The sequence below is a fragment of the Myzus persicae genome, unplaced genomic scaffold, assembly GCF_001856785.1.
Source record: "Myzus persicae strain clone G006 unplaced genomic scaffold, MPER_G0061.0, whole genome shotgun sequence".
NCBI classification, from domain to species: Eukaryota; Metazoa; Arthropoda; class Insecta; order Hemiptera; family Aphididae; genus Myzus; species Myzus persicae.
In genome coordinates this window covers 162,919-178,992 of record NW_019100626.1, presented here as the reverse complement: position 1 = coordinate 178,992, position 16,074 = coordinate 162,919, and the positions used below count along the sequence as shown (strand labels likewise).

General features: G+C 28.5%; 3 protein-coding genes across 5 annotated transcripts; 2 read left to right on the top strand and 1 right to left on the bottom strand.

Annotated features, from left to right (window-relative positions):
* Positions 1-3,553: 3,553 nt before the first annotated feature.
* LOC111037467 lies at positions 3,554-4,807 on the top strand. Its single transcript, XM_022320065.1, has one exon. It carries the CDS (start codon positions 3,554-3,556, stop codon positions 3,899-3,901), a length of 348 nt encoding a protein of 115 aa, XP_022175757.1. The 3' UTR covers positions 3,902-4,807.
* Positions 4,808-4,824: 17 nt separating this feature from the next.
* On the bottom strand, positions 4,825-6,937 carry LOC111037461 (nucleolar protein of 40 kDa-like). Its single transcript, XM_022320050.1, has 6 exons — positions 6,681-6,937; positions 5,734-5,889; positions 5,591-5,673; positions 5,385-5,514; positions 5,116-5,328; positions 4,825-4,890 (listed from the first exon to the last, which is right to left on the bottom strand). Exons 1-6 carry the CDS (start codon positions 6,714-6,716, stop codon positions 4,825-4,827), a joined length of 684 nt encoding a protein of 227 aa, XP_022175742.1. The 5' UTR covers positions 6,717-6,937.
* Positions 6,938-7,045: 108 nt separating this feature from the next.
* Positions 7,046-11,577, top strand: LOC111037443 (zinc finger FYVE domain-containing protein 1-like). 3 transcript variants are annotated; one of them, XM_022320032.1, is made up of 12 exons: positions 7,046-7,325; positions 7,403-7,652; positions 7,795-8,079; positions 8,140-8,362; positions 8,427-8,638; positions 8,700-8,866; positions 9,424-9,552; positions 9,634-9,751; positions 10,450-10,620; positions 10,714-10,879; positions 10,944-11,072; positions 11,145-11,577. In XM_022320032.1, exons 1-12 carry the CDS (start codon positions 7,312-7,314, stop codon positions 11,369-11,371), a joined length of 2,091 nt encoding a protein of 696 aa, XP_022175724.1. In that variant the 5' UTR covers positions 7,046-7,311; the 3' UTR covers positions 11,372-11,577. The 3 variants fall into 3 exon arrangements, with proteins under 3 accessions (XP_022175724.1, XP_022175715.1, XP_022175732.1); XM_022320023.1 differs by having other exon boundaries at positions 8,140-8,368; XM_022320040.1 differs by having other exon boundaries at positions 7,047-7,240; positions 8,140-8,368.
* The last annotated feature ends 4,497 nt before the right edge of the window (positions 11,578-16,074 follow it).

The window sequence follows — 16,074 nt, the reverse complement described above, 5'->3', positions numbered from 1 at the left end:
CCGGCTAGGTAACCTAACCTAACCTACCTTAAAAGCGGATTTCTACTATACTCGGGTGCCGCGTACACGAAAAATGTTCAGGTATGCCCAAAAGCACGTTAATGTTAATCGTGTGGTAAGTTAACCAAACCAATCAATCACAGCAAAAGGATTTGTATGAACGTACTCGCGTACCGGAAACACGCCTTTACTGTTTATAAATCCTCTACCAAGGTAGTAGGAACCTATTTAACAGTTCAACCACCTTTCTTAGATAGTTTATACGTAACGAGGTCAACCCGACCACGTGTTACTTTACTAATCACATAAAATATTTTCGCCGTTCCCAATATGACAATGATTACTGCCAATACTTATGACTTATCAATAGTGTCGCCGAAATTACAAATGTAATAACTAATAATACCATGTCCAATTTCAATTATTATAATAATTATAATGATTTGTTTGTGGGATTATAAATTTTTTTTATTGGTACAATGAATGTATTCAACAATATTATTTTGTTCGCAGCGTGACATTAAAAGGAAAATTTAATTATATTAATCCGTTTGTCGAGTTGAACTATTCAACAATTGAATGCATCATCACTTTACACCTATACTCATTACTCGATATGAGTGGAAATCAGACATCGAAAATATAATTACCTATATTACATATATTGAGTATAAAGGATAAATGATTTTTAAAAATATCTTCATAAAATCCGTAATTCAAATTTAATAATAATATTATGGTGTACTAAACAAGTATCCGGAACCGATAGAAGTATAGAACCTGATTTATGTATTTATCCTCCGTTAAATACCTAATGTATTTACAAAAAATGACACCTTATGGCTTAATCTAATTGGTTCACATTGTGTCGGTTAGTAAATAAAATATACTGAAAATAAACTATAGGTACTTTATAATATTTTGCTGTATAGTGTATATATTATATTATTATCCTTTTTAAAAAATAAAAAATTTGTTGGAGTTTGGCTCAAAGCAATTACATATTATTAAACCGAACATGGATCCTACAAATATTCGGGTAAAAAAGTAACAGGTCTTTGGAGAATCCTCATCCGGCGGAACTCACTAATTCGTATATACATATTTCACAATAACTCAGGCTCCATGAAGTCATAATTGCCTTGATGTTAGAGGTTAGACTGAACCAATATTTTGAATCAAAAATTAAATAATTAAATCTTGATTTTGGTTTGTTATTTCTACCTATATAATCAATACTTATTTTGCGTAAAATAGGTACTCTTTAAAAACAAATCTAATAATTCAACGAATCTCATGGAAATCATACAGTTACTACCAATACACAAGTCTCCTTACTATAACGCATAAGTCTACAACCACTTCTTGAAAGTCCGCGTAAGTTTGTACTTGTAATTCTTCATAGAATAATTAGTGTGCCAAATCTATCATAAAGAACATTGATACCAATAACTAACCAATATGTTAGACTTGGTGCTATACATTTTTTCAAACCGGGAAAGCTTAATATGCTGGTGTATAAAAATAAGGATTATATCTTAAACTGTCAGAATAAATTGTTGGGGTACTTTCAAAGTAATTTTTGATTGATTTGGCACACGAAGTTAAACAAATATATGATGTATGAAACCTTAACCACGAATCAACGAATTACAACAAACAAAAATGTTCTATGAAATACTAAAGGGCCAAGGTGGACTAGGTAGTTATGTAAAATGTTTAATTATTGATTTAGTTACATATAAATAAGTTAATGCCTATTGCTCCTACTACCTATACTACTTAGTACAGGCTACAAGCAAGTTCTTCAGGTAATAACGAATGTAATTGTATTATTGAAAAATTACTATTAAAATCGTTTAGATCAAATACTTTTATTGAAAAGCAAAATATTATAAATAAAGGGAGACCTACACCAACACTTCAGGATTTGAAATCAAAATGTAAAAACAATTTTCGTTACTTTAATCCTTCTTATTATAATACTAACAAATGGTTGTCTGGTTGTCAAAAAACGCAAAAATTATATTGCTGACCGTGTATTTTATTTTCGCATGAATCAAATACTTGGTCTAAGTATGGCTGTAGTGATTTAAACAACTATCACAATTTAAAACATCGTCATGAAACAAACCGCTCTCATATTCAATCATTAATTACTTTAAAGAAATTTGGTAATATTAGAATAGAAACATGTCTTAGTGATGCATATAAACAAAGCATCGAAAAACATAATGATTCTGTTAAAAATAATAGGTACGTTTTAAGTCGATTAATTGATGCTACATGTTTTTTGGCAAAACAAGAGCTCTCATTTCGCGGACATGAGGAACAAGTCACCTCTATCAACAGTGAAAATTATGTTGAGTTAATACACTTAATGGGTACACTCAATCCAAAATTAAGTGGACACCTATCGACGTCTACGGTTTTTTCTGGACTCTCTGGGGACATACAAAATGATCTCATTCAATCGATTTCTAATATTTTATTAAAAACTATCAAAAACGAAATTGAACATACAAATTGCATTTCTATAATTATGGACTAAACAACAGATATTATGTCCAAATCTCAGTTATCTACAATTTTACGATATGTGACTAACGAAGGGGTAGAAGAAAGATTTTTGGGATTTGTAGATGTCAGTCATGATCGCTCTGCTAAGTGTTTAGCTGAGCATGTTTTTCGTTTATTACATGAATATAAATGCATAGATAAATTGGTTGCACAGACTTATGACGAGGCTGCCGTCATGTCAGGACAACATAACGGTTTACAGACATTAGTTCGCTCAAAATGTAAAAACGCGATATTTGTACATTGTTATGCTCATAAATTAAATTTAATATTAAAACAATCTGTTATTCTGTTGATTATATAAAAGAATGTAAAATATTTTTCACCACGCTCTCTGGACTTTCATCATTTTTCTCAAAATCAACAAAAATAATTCATGCACTTGATCAAGAAGTCAAAAAGAGATTTCCGTCTGTGGCTCCAACACATTGGAATTATAATAGTAGACTTATTGAAATGATGTCTGAGTACAGAGAAGAAGTTTTAAATCTCATGAACTCAATCATAGAAAACGGTGAAAAATGGGATAGTGAAACGTTATTATGCGCTAAAGGATTTTTTCATATAATTCAAGATTTTGACTTCAATTTTTTTCTTTTAATATTTGGAAACATTTTACCTCAAGCAACAATACTTTTGAATATAATACAAACAAAAATATTTGATATGACTTATTGTAATAAAAAAGTATTTGATTTTTTAAACTATTTAAAAAATATGAAAAATGATTTTGAACATATTTGGTTGAAATCGAAACAGTATCATACAGATTTGCTGTTAAGATCAAAAAGGCAAAGAGTGACTGAAGTATCTGTAGATAGAAAAACTAATTACCAAAGACTCTATTTTGAAATCATCGAAATTGATTTCAAAAATTAATGAAAGATTTACAGAATTAACTCAACTAACATTTTTTTCTTTATTAGATTTTTCAAAATTTGAACAGTATATCAGCAAATTTCCTACAATTGCAATGGACTCGTTGAAAAATAAATATGGTGAACATTTTGATTTTGCAATTCTACGTAGTGAGCTTTCTGTTATATACTCATCAACTGAATTTCATAAGGTTATAAACATTCATGAACTTTGGATGTATCTCAAATCTACTGGCTTATCAGATAGCCTACCTCAGGTTACAAAATTAGCATCATTGATTGTAACCATTCCAGCAACAAATGCAGGTGCTGAAAGCTCATTTTCCTGTTTAAAAAGAATAAAGACACATCTCAGAAACTCCCAGTCCCAAAATAGACTTTCAGATCTGTCTCTTTTGACAATTGAGAAACGATTGTTGACAACAATTCAAAACCAAAATTAATTTTATGATAATGTAATTGACGATTTCACTAAAAAAATAAGAATCAATTTGATGTATAAATAAAATATTTTTATTATTTATGATATGTTTTTTTTAAGTAAAATTGTAAAATGTATAACTAAATTAACTGCATGTACCAGTGTAGAAGGAGGGAGGGTAATTAATATGTACCAGTGCTTACGCTCACTCACAACCCACGCCACGCCACTGCTGAGTAGTATTAGTATACCTACTACTTATTAGTCTGTACTCCGTATTCATTATATGGACTGATTTTGTAAAAAAAGGAACATTATTTGTAACACGCCCACTTATTGAATGAAAATGTATGTAACGTGATAAAAGTTATGTCAGGTAATGTAAATGTAATTTAAATAAAAATATTTAATATAACGTGTAACGTAATTTTATTAATTTTGAAAAGTAATTACCCAACACTCCACTTAGTAATATAACATTATTCTCAAGAACCATTGAATTATAAGAAAAGTTATCGATGAGTGTTATAAAAAACACAAGTATTGATTATACAGATGGGAGGACGACAACAAATAAGAATGGCATCTGGTTGAGTTATAAAAATTATTAACGAACAATTACCCAAATTATTTATTAAAATAAACGTAAATTAGGCGTATGACAATGGATAAACTAGATTAGGCTATTTATTGAAAGACAAAATCTAAAACAACGATTTGTGATCAGACACTTTAAAAACTGTTAGGTTTGATTGGTTAAATTTAAAAATTTAAATTTAAATTCAATTAAAAGATGGGGAAATTAATGAGTCAACTACTTAGCTTATTCACTAATAAAAATACATTAATAAATAGAATAAATATTAGCTTTTTAAGATAAAATAAAATAAACTAAATTATTAATCAATAAATTATATGAAAATTTGTAGTATAAAAAGTATTTTCTTAATTCTTTTTTCTTTTTTTGTGTTTCTTTGATTTTTTTTTTGAACTTTCATCAGAACTGGAACTCTAAAAAAACGATATTTTTTTTAAACAGTTCAATTGAATTAAATCTCAAATCATCAATTCTCTGGAGCATGGCCAATAGGAGTTAGATAAGATTTTAGGAGATCAATCTGACTAATAAAGGGAAAGATTGCCAAAAATGGGGTAATCTTTAGATCAGATTTTTTTAAAACTACAAAATCTGACTTAACTCCATTTTGACAACGCAACAGTGAATTGATGGCTTACATTTGACGAAGATGACGATAAATGTCTTTTCCTCTTCTTTTTTTTCTTTGATTCGCTAGATTTTTTCTTTTTTTTCTTTTTCTTGTTTTTTTCATTTGTTGATAAGACATCTTTGTTCACTACTTCAGACTTTTCAGATTGGATAGGTACTATGTGTAATGCCTCAGCCTCATCATCTTCTGGCAAAAGGTCATATATTTTCCCAGATGTACCCTGCAATTAACATATTATTGATAATATATTTAACTAACTATAATTAAATGTCATACTTTAAAACAATCTTTGGCTAAATGTCCACCAGTCCCACATCTCACACACTTTGTGTTGTAAACTGCATCTAATTGAATTGTTCTTTTACCCTTGGAATTGGGTTGAATCTTTCTTCTTTGTTCATCTTGACTAAATGATAAGGCATAAATAATAGAAAGTATTATCATTATTTCTTAATTTGATCATTAATAAAGTTATAACTCACAACATTTGAACTCCATTGGGATCTAAATCTCTGCCGCTACCTTGATCAACGAGTTTCATAGAAAGAGAAATCTTTCCATCATCCTACATCATAATTTATAAAATTATTAATAAAATACTTGCATAACAAATTAATTAACTTACTGTTCCAATAACTTTAGCCCATATTTTATCACCTTTCGATAAAACATCTGTGGCATCATCCACAGGCACTCTAGACAATTGTGTGCGATGTACAAGACCTTGTTGCTTATTTCCTGGTATTCTAATAAATGCCCCATAATTTTGGACAGAGGCAACCTAAAATTACAATTAAAAAATACTTAATATACTATATATTTTAAGTTTCTTATCTCTCAACTATTAATAGTATTTTAATATATTATTTTAAAGTTACGTAGTAAGTACCTAAATTCCTAAAATAAAGTAAAATAATACCAGGTTAAAATATTATTTGTAATATTACAATAACAAAATTATGAGTGATTGTAGTATAAGTAGTATAAGTACTAGGATACCAGTATATACTATATATTATTACAATACTCTTATAAATAATGCCTTTTCTCTGTTTGCACCACATTTTATTTATTATAATTTATACAAAGCGAATTCTTTATTATTTGTACCTATTGAATAATAATATAAATTTAGATTACAACTTATAAGTATGGTGATTTGCAATATTTTTATTCAATACTTTTTTTTAATTTGCTGTAGGTTTTAAATCATGAGTACCTATAGCTTGGTTTTTGATATTGTGAAAAAATTTCAAAAATGCCCTTAAGACCTGGCTCCAAAAAATTAATTTTGATAGATAACATGCAATACAAATAATAAAAAATAATTTTATACAAAAAAAAAAAAATGGGTTTACCAGTGTTCAATTAATCAAATAAAATTTACATCCATATGTAATAGACTAGTAATCGTGTGATTACCAGGTTATTTCTGGAATTATTTTCATTCAAATTGGTCCCAAAAAAAGTGATTAATTTGATGCATAACATGATTTATAGAACTAACTATACTGAAACTGAAATTAAAATTTATAATTTAATTTCCAGATTCAAACTGTTTTAAAAACTTACTTCTCCTATAAATATGTCATTTATGTTTAAAGACATTATTATTATTATTATATAGCATTAGTAACACACCAATACTAATAAATAATAAATAGCAATTAAAACATAAGAATATCCAACTATTTCAACATTTTCAACCATTTCAATTATCAGCAAGATCCAAGAAGCCAAGAACCGTTTGTTAATTGTTTAGTGTTAACGATTTTTATTATCTTACTTTATATTACTTAATAATAATTAATATTTATTTGGAACATTCAAATAATCAAAACATGTTATCATGGTAGATAACATGATTCAGAGATTCACCTTGGTTCTTATTATAAGTGATAACACAAGACTATGATAATCTGATAAGAATATTTTTTTTACGCAGAATTTATATTTCATTGTTTATTTTAATTTTTGTTGTTCCTTTGTTGCCTGAAATGTAGCTCTTCATATTATGATTAAAATAGTTTATACCTCATAATTCATCATCACTTAACATAATTTACTTTGTTACCTGAGCGTTATCGTTAAACATTAAACTGCAAGTGCACGACAATAAATGCATTCATAAGGTAAACATTTTAATATATTTTCTCAATGATGATAATATTTACACTTACTTTTACCTGTGTCGTGTGTAGCCATGAACGTATATAGGTAAAAAATACTGCGTAATTTAGCAATATATAATGTTGAAAACCTATGTTTTACCTTACAAAATTCAATTATTTTAGAGATGTCTTGTCAATGGATGACAATTGTTATGGTCGTTCAGGCCATTTGAAGAACCAACACAAGTTACCAGCCATTATGACCCCTGTCAGTACGATTTCTTCGGCTCACAGTGATTTTGGTCTACCAGATGTGACTCTAACTTCACATTTTACATCATTAAAACTTACTCCCGATTACAATGACAGTGACGAGGAAGGTGATGGTCATTGTCATAGCTTTTTACTTCTCGATGAGAAAGAAAGACTGAAGGTATGATTAACAACAATAAGGAAAATGTTGATATAATTAACAGATTTTTATATCACATCTTATTTAATCCCATATTACCGTTCTCATTTTATTAGATATTAATTAAACATTTAATATATTTTTATGATATTCATTTGCATAGGTGTCTAGTGTTGAAGCGTTTGTAAAACGTCTCAATGGATATAAAAGTACTAGTCCAGTTAAAGTAATATCTATATTTGGAAATACTGGGGATGGAAAGTCGTACACATTGAACCAATGTTTTTTTAGAGGTGCAGAGGTATTTCGCACATCTTCTGAACAAAAAGCGTGTACAGTAGGAGTTTGGGCAGCATTTGATCCATCCTTAAATGTTGTGTGTTTAGATACAGAAGGATTTTCTGGATCAACTGCCCATAATAAACAAAGGACAAGACTTTTGCTCAAGGTAAATTAAAACTAAATAATAATTTGCATTGAAATATTAAATATTATTTAATTGTTCTAGGTCTTAGCAGTATCAGATGTAGTTATATACAGAGTTAAGGGTGAAAGATTACAAGATGATATGTTTAACTTTCTTGGTTCAGCATCTAAGTCATATATAAAACATTTTCAAAAAGCCTTACTTACTGTTTGTAATAGATCAATTGATCCAATTAAATGTGCTGATTCTGTAAAAGGACCAACATTATGTATTTTTCATGAAACTAGAAACACTGAACCATTAGGTTGTTGTAAGTTTTATGTTAACCTTTAAATATATACCAATATTAAGATCTATGTGTTTCAAAGATAATGGTAAAGATGTCTCAGAGCAGATACAAGATAGATTTCATGAGTTACAACTTGATATTGATGGATTTGCATCTCTTCGTTACGTGGGAATTCAAACTATAATTCCACCAACAGATTTTGGTCAAATTAGAGAAGTACTTAATGAAGAAATTAAAAAAAACTGTAATCGACCTCAGAGGTCTCCTCATATTGTTTATCTCACTCTTAAGGTATTGTAATATATTAAATTATACATGTTGTAACTATAGTTAAAGTGTGTTGTTTTTCTAGGCATTGAACGACAAATTTACTGGCGTTATTAAAACTTCAATTGAACCGCTCTTTCCAGACCAACATTTAACATGTCCAACTGTATGCCAATCTTGTGAACAGCGGTGTTCAAATAGTGTTGGACATTTAAAAGATAACATTCCCCATTCTAACAATTCTAAATGCAGGTAATTATACTGTGTTTCAAGTTCTATTATGTGTTTGTTTACTCTAACTGTTCATTATTATGTTTAATATTTGTATGTTTGAATTATTGTCAGAGAAAGATTAACTAATAGAATGTAAAAATAATAGTGTTAACACATTAACCTTGGCCTCGAACACAAACATTTTGTAACTTAGCTTTTTATATATTATTTATTTATAGTTATTTGATACAATTTTAATTGTTATAAAATATGATTATTCTGTCTTAATTATTAAGTTATAACTTTATATTTATAGTAAATGTATGTCGTATAAGTCATATATATATATATTTATATTAATGTTAGTTGCTAATTTTAGCTGAAAAATCAGTGATAGTTTTAAATAATAATGTATTGGTTAAGAAATGATTCAGTTTTGTTCAGTTGTGATGTTCAGTGAAATTTAGTTTCTAGAATAACTGATTTGATCCTAGAGAAATGGGGGGGGGGGGGAAGGAAGGAATTTACAAGTTCGGTTTATTTGTATTATATCAATTATAAATTATTATATTAAAAAAAAATATATTATGTTTCAGGTATCAGTCACAATTTGAAAATTCTGTTTATGTTTGTAAAGTTTGTGCAGACAATGGAACACCTGTTGTTGTTACAACAAATTATACTAACGATAATCAAAATTCTTGGCTTAAATATGCCTTGTCTGGGTAAATATTCCTCAAATTTGAAGGATGATAAACTAAATATACTTAATTTTATTGTACATTATATTGTATTATACAATTTAGGTATACCATTGATTGTCCAGTATGTGGTTTAATTTATCGTAGTAAACAGTATTGGTATGGAAATAATGATCCAGAAAAATCTGTTGTTTATACAGAAACAAAACATATCTGGCCTGGTGTAAGTGTTAATATTTGTACATAAATTATATTAATATACTTTTTTTGTGTATTTTTTCCAATTATTTAATTTTTTTCGATACCTACTGAATAAACTGACAATTGTCAATAACAGAACTGTAATTTACGTGTACCATGAAAATGTTCAAATACTCAAGTAATTTTCAAGTACTCAAACTCAAAGAATTTATTGTTCCACTAAAATTATTTTCAAAGAAATACTAGCCCAACTCTATTTAAATTATAACTGAAGACCAGATTTAACTCCGTTAAAAATATATCAAAGTTACAATAAAAATGTATTAAAATTTGTTTATATATTTGATCAGATTTAATGTTTCTAATATCATTAAAAAGTTACAATATTTGTTGCATATATATATACTTAACACATGAGTACTTGACAGTTAAATGTATTCTTTTCCACTTGGTTACTACTTTACTAGACTTATATAATTAATAATAGAAAGTTTAAACTCTGTGATATATTATTTAGTGTACAACAAACAAATAAATGTATAGACTACGAATTGAGGTTTATTCATTTATTTGACTACATACATTTTAACAGTTTTAGTTAATAATGTGAATTCCTAGTTTGTCGAATTTCCAAACTATCCTTCTATAAATCTATATCTATTTTTTATATCAAACTAACTGAGATCATTCTTTAAATTATGTATATATGTATTTGTTTAGATGGATTTACCTTCTTCGTTAAGTATGAATCCCGCTAGAAAAGTGTTAGATGGAGTAACTTACCTTTCTGAAACAGTTGCTAGTGTTAGTTATGAACCATCCCGCTTGTTGTCTTCTTGGGTTGCTGATCAATTTGCACCTAAATACTGGAAACCAAATGCTGAAATAAAGGTACTATTTATGTTGCATAAACAACTTTCATTATTATTTTTTACCTATTCTCATATAAATTAATTATAATTAGAGTAATTGATATGGTATTAGGAATGTATTGTCTGTAAATTACAATTTTCTTCAACATCGATAAAACATCATTGTCGAGCTTGTGGAGAAGGAGTTTGTGACGAATGTTCTAAGCGAACATTGTGTGTTCCTGAAAGAGGATGGAATACACCTGTTCGTGTGTGCAATTTTTGTTATAAACGATCTGGTTTGTTCACTATATTGTCTTAAGTTATAAACTATAAAATTCTATTATTTTAAAACATTCATAGGAAGTATAAGTAGTAATTGTTCAGATTCATCTAGTCGAGGTGATGAGAACGAAGTTGGGGCACGTAAGTTTAGTGAAGCTGTAGTTCAAACATTATCTTCTGTTGCTTCTGTTCTAGAATATCCAAAAAGTTAGTGTAATATGTTATTATTATTATTTTTATTGTTTAATAGTGCGGTGTTTAATTAATCTTGTTTTTTAGATCTTATTAAAGATACAGCTAGACCATCTTATTGGGTACCTGATAGTGAGGCATTGGAGTGTTATATATGTAAATCAGAATTCGGATCTACTTTAATATTGCATCATTGTCGTGATTGTGGCCATGGAGTTTGTTCCAGTTGTTCCAACCATCGGAAACCAGTCCCACACCGAGGTTGGCCTAACCCTGTTCGAGTTTGTGATTTATGTTCTAACCAAGACACATAAGTACATTTCAATTTTTTTCTTTTTTGCAATACCTTATATAATATTTTTTTATTACCTTTATTTAATTAAATAATGTGCATATTTTGGTATTCCAAACTGGTTAGTGACTTAAGAAATTGACAATTTGAAATGCTAATTGCCAGTGAATTATTATTATTCCTTATGTATTGTTCATTTTTTTTTTCATTGCCAAAAATACATAAACAAATTACTGTGATAGGTATGATTTAAGCTAGTCCTAAGTGGTTTCCTTAATTTCTTGGTGGTTCTATTAGTTTTACTCATTGTTATGATAGCTCCATTATGAATAATTAGTATTAACTACCATAATATAATATATTGTTTGTTTTATTTTATTAAATATTCGTTTATTGACCAATTTACCAATTTGTACTTTTTATGATATTCTAAAAGACAAAGTCTGTGTTCAACAAAATTGTAATTACTTAGATAATTAGTTATATTATTATAAATTACCAATTATTTATAATATTAATAAATCATTGAAAAACAAAGTTGTATAATGTATATTCTGTTCTATTGCTATCTTTGTAACATCAAACCAATCTAAAAAAGTAGTTAAGTGGGTAACGCTCTGCTGTACGTTAGGTGTCTATAGTGTCATTGTAATGGATGTGTTAAATTTGAATTCAATAACCATTGTTATGAAAAACAATTTTAAGTGATGACAGTCTATCAGCCTAATTATATTACTAAATAAATGTTATGATATTAAATTTGAAAAAATTGCGAAAAATTTGATATCGACATTAGTTAATTAAAAAAAAGTAATATGAATCAAAAATTTCATATGCCTATTAACGCAACTAGGGGGAGGGAGGGGTGCAAAAGGGGTCTCTAGCTCTCCCAAGTCCTAATTTAGAACCCCTTGTTTTTTAGGTATAACTATTATAAAAGTAAAATACCATAAATTTTTTGTTTTTAAAATATGAAATAATTACCGAAAAAAATCAAAAACCATTTTATTATATATTTCATATATTTATTCGTTAGGTGCCTACCTATAAATGATAACATTTTCCACATAATTGATATGGATGATAAACATAATGATACATGGAAAAATGGATTGCCGACAATAGGTGTAGGTCCATCAAAAAGGTCTAAATATATATTGTATGCTATGGTTGACTGCAGTGACGTAGCGAGAAACTACCTGATAGTCCTTGGGCCATAGGAGTAGACAGAGGCCCTCTTTTACATAAAAATTCAATCAGAATACAAATATTGATTATTAAGGGCTCAAAGTCCGGACTTTGTTGGTCGGCATTCGCAGTCTGGCTTTTTTTTATATATAAAGTTAAATTGTGATAATCAGAAAGTCACGTTTCTCGCCGGCTCCTATTTTCCGCACAAGGAGTAACACAGTGACCGCCCGTCAAAATCAGATTGTCTATTTCGGTGACGTAATTGAGAACTAATAATAAATTTAAGGATTGTAAGGAGACGACAACATATGACGTATAAATCACAATATTTTCATCAATAGGTTATAGAGCTGCTGTGAAGCCTGCACATGTTAGTGGCTGCCTCGGAAAAAATATTCTTAGAATAGCTGTGTATGAGTTATGATAATTTATTTGTATAGCTATGGCCACCAGTTTGAAAAACCCACGACGTACATATTATATTATTAGATAGTAAACAAGATAATAAGCGCTACCTTATTTTTTTACGTATTTCAAATCAAATCATTTTTTAACAAATATAATGTAAATAAAAAAAAAATGTTCATTATTTTTTTTATGTTATGCTAAAGGTCCTGTGCCCCCCCCCCCCCCAACTTGAACATACTTTGGGGCCCGGTGGCTAGATACTCCACCGGTTGGTCGTCTGTGTATTACTGGGATAACCTCCCCCCCCCATACGTTGTAGATATAGGTAATATCTTAATAATACCTAAGTATATTAATAAAAATCGTATTATATACATATATTTGGTTCTTACCCAACAATTTGAAGTATTGAACATTGTAGATTTGTAACTTGTAATGTGTGTGATTATGAAATTTTGATGATAGAGGGTGTGGGGGAGACAAAGCATTCCACGGCTCTGGGAGGCATTTACAATTACCTATATAGCATACCCCACATTTTAGGGGTCTTGTTGCGCCTATACGCTGATATGCCTATATAGTGTATATAGCTCAACATGAGTGAAAATATTTTTTACTATACTAAATTCCATTTATCTCCAATAATTTTTTTTAGAGTTAGTGTTATACCAAAAACCAAAATTAATATTGTCGAAAATCGATCATACATTTTTTTTTTTCATTTTTGAAATCTTCTATAGGAATTTCAAATGTTGACCTCCCAAATGTCCGATTGCACCAACTAGATTTACTGTCCCATCAGAAAATACTGTGGTTGGAAGTCGAAGCAATATTTTGACTTCTCATCGTGTAGGCAATAGGTACTCGGGCACAAAAAAAAACATATATCATTGTAAAATCAATAAATACATTCATCCCCAGAATCTAAAATCCAATACATTATACGAGTAGTTAATGATTAATAGCTGAACTCAGCATATAAAATGTATTTCTATTTTCTATGTATGGGTCTATGGGTTTTCGCACGTAGCTAAATCCAACCATTTACCCCTTCATATTAATTTAAATTAGTAATTAATTACTATAGTGCATTAGTACCTACCTTGAAAAAGCTACATAGGTACGATAAACTAGATAAGTCAGTATTAAGCATAATATTAATAGTATTGTAGGGTACTGGTCTATTGGTATGTAGTTCAGACAGTTCAGTGCACCACTGCACAATGTGCTGCACTACTGCATGTTTTCATGTCGTATAAACATTAGGTACTTCTACTATAATCTTGTCTGCATAAGCATATTATATATTATTATTTGAAATTGTGTAATGTACTTTTTTTTAAATATTGCAGCTGCATAATAAAAATTAATGTAATGTTATTTAACTTCAATGAAAGAAGTAGGTAAATGACAAAAAAATCACATTTTATAATCTTGTGCAACACACAGTATTACAGTTAATATAATATATTATAATATATACCTACAATGTATTAAATAGGTAGGTTTTTATTATGTAATAAAAGCGATCTAATATAACATTATACATAATATAATGTACATTATAATATTGCACATTTATTATAAATTATAATATACGAAAATATCGCCAGAAATTATTTATTTCATTATAACTTAAATCCCGTAGCTGTATGTGGGTACTTGTGTTACCATATATTATACATTTATACATTAAGTATACAGGATGATGATTTTTTTATTAGGTCACTTAATATTTCGGAAACATTTTTGTCAATTTTTACATAATTTTAAGTAATTTCAAAATAACATTTTCCATAGAAATCGTATATTTACTATTTTAACAATCATCTTTTTTAATTTTGTTACTTTTTAGAATGAAATCGCACATTTTTAATTTCATATTCCAAAAGAGAATATTTTTGGCGTATTTTGATGTACCTACCGAGGTTATGGGATAGACCTAGGGGTCTTGCTTAAAACCTAATTAGATTTTATATTATTTTATTATATCATCATCGTCCTTCGATTTTCATAAATACAACGGTTGTGTGTTTGTGTCTAATAGTTAGCATTCTGGTCAACGTCGTTGTTATTATTATTAGAATAAATGAGTTAAATTTTGTTTCCTTATGTTTTCCGAATTTATAAAATATAAAATAAACGAAACTGAATAAAACTCAGAAAATTGGGTTAGATAATCAACTTTTAGAAAATATTAATAATTAAAAACGGCTAATTTTCCAAATGTATATAAAATGCTTCATATATCACATTCTGTTTCAACAAGTTCTGCATCTTGTGATAGAACATTTTTAGCAACGCCAGATCGATTCTCTAAGTTAATTATTATAGGTATCTAAAGAGATTTTTTTTTTTTTTATTAAGCTTCGGCAACTGAGGCCATTAGCTGTAGTAGAATTTGTATTGTAGGTTTGTATTGTATATTTTTTGGGACGGTAGGGGGGAACACGTGTGTGTTTGTTTTTGGCAGAATTTCGAATGGGGCACCCGTAGGTTTCTGCCATGCCCCGGGGGTGGGGGATGGCTTAAAGAGATTTATCAAATGTTCTAAATAAAGAGGATTTTTAAAACGATTTACTTATTCTGAGCGGATGCTTAAACTGTATTGACTATAGTTATATTATAATAATGTTGCCCACATAAATGTTTTAACTTTCACTTATATTTTAAGAAAATTAAAATAAAAACTTGAATAACATATTTTAATAATTTAATGTTTACCTAATCTTTCCACTTTTTAAGATTCGTATTATACACACAAAATACCATAATAATAAAATAAAATATTAATCGTATTTATTGTCAATTAATGAAACAGGTTTTGGTGGTGTAGGGAGTGGAGCCCCACACTTAATTTACTAATTATAAAAATGCTAGGGCTAGAGCCCTCCTAATTTTAAGGTCTAGTTATGGCTATGCTTATTAGTTAAAACTTATAACTTACTTTAATTATAAGCTAATTAACAGCTGATTAGAAATTCGATTAATATACATTTGAACATTTCATAATATAAAAGTACCTACATTGTAAATTTTCTTCGACATAATATGAAATCAAAAATGTATGTTGTCATTCCAATACCTAAGTTCAAAACTTAAAAAGATGTTGATGAGAAATGAAAA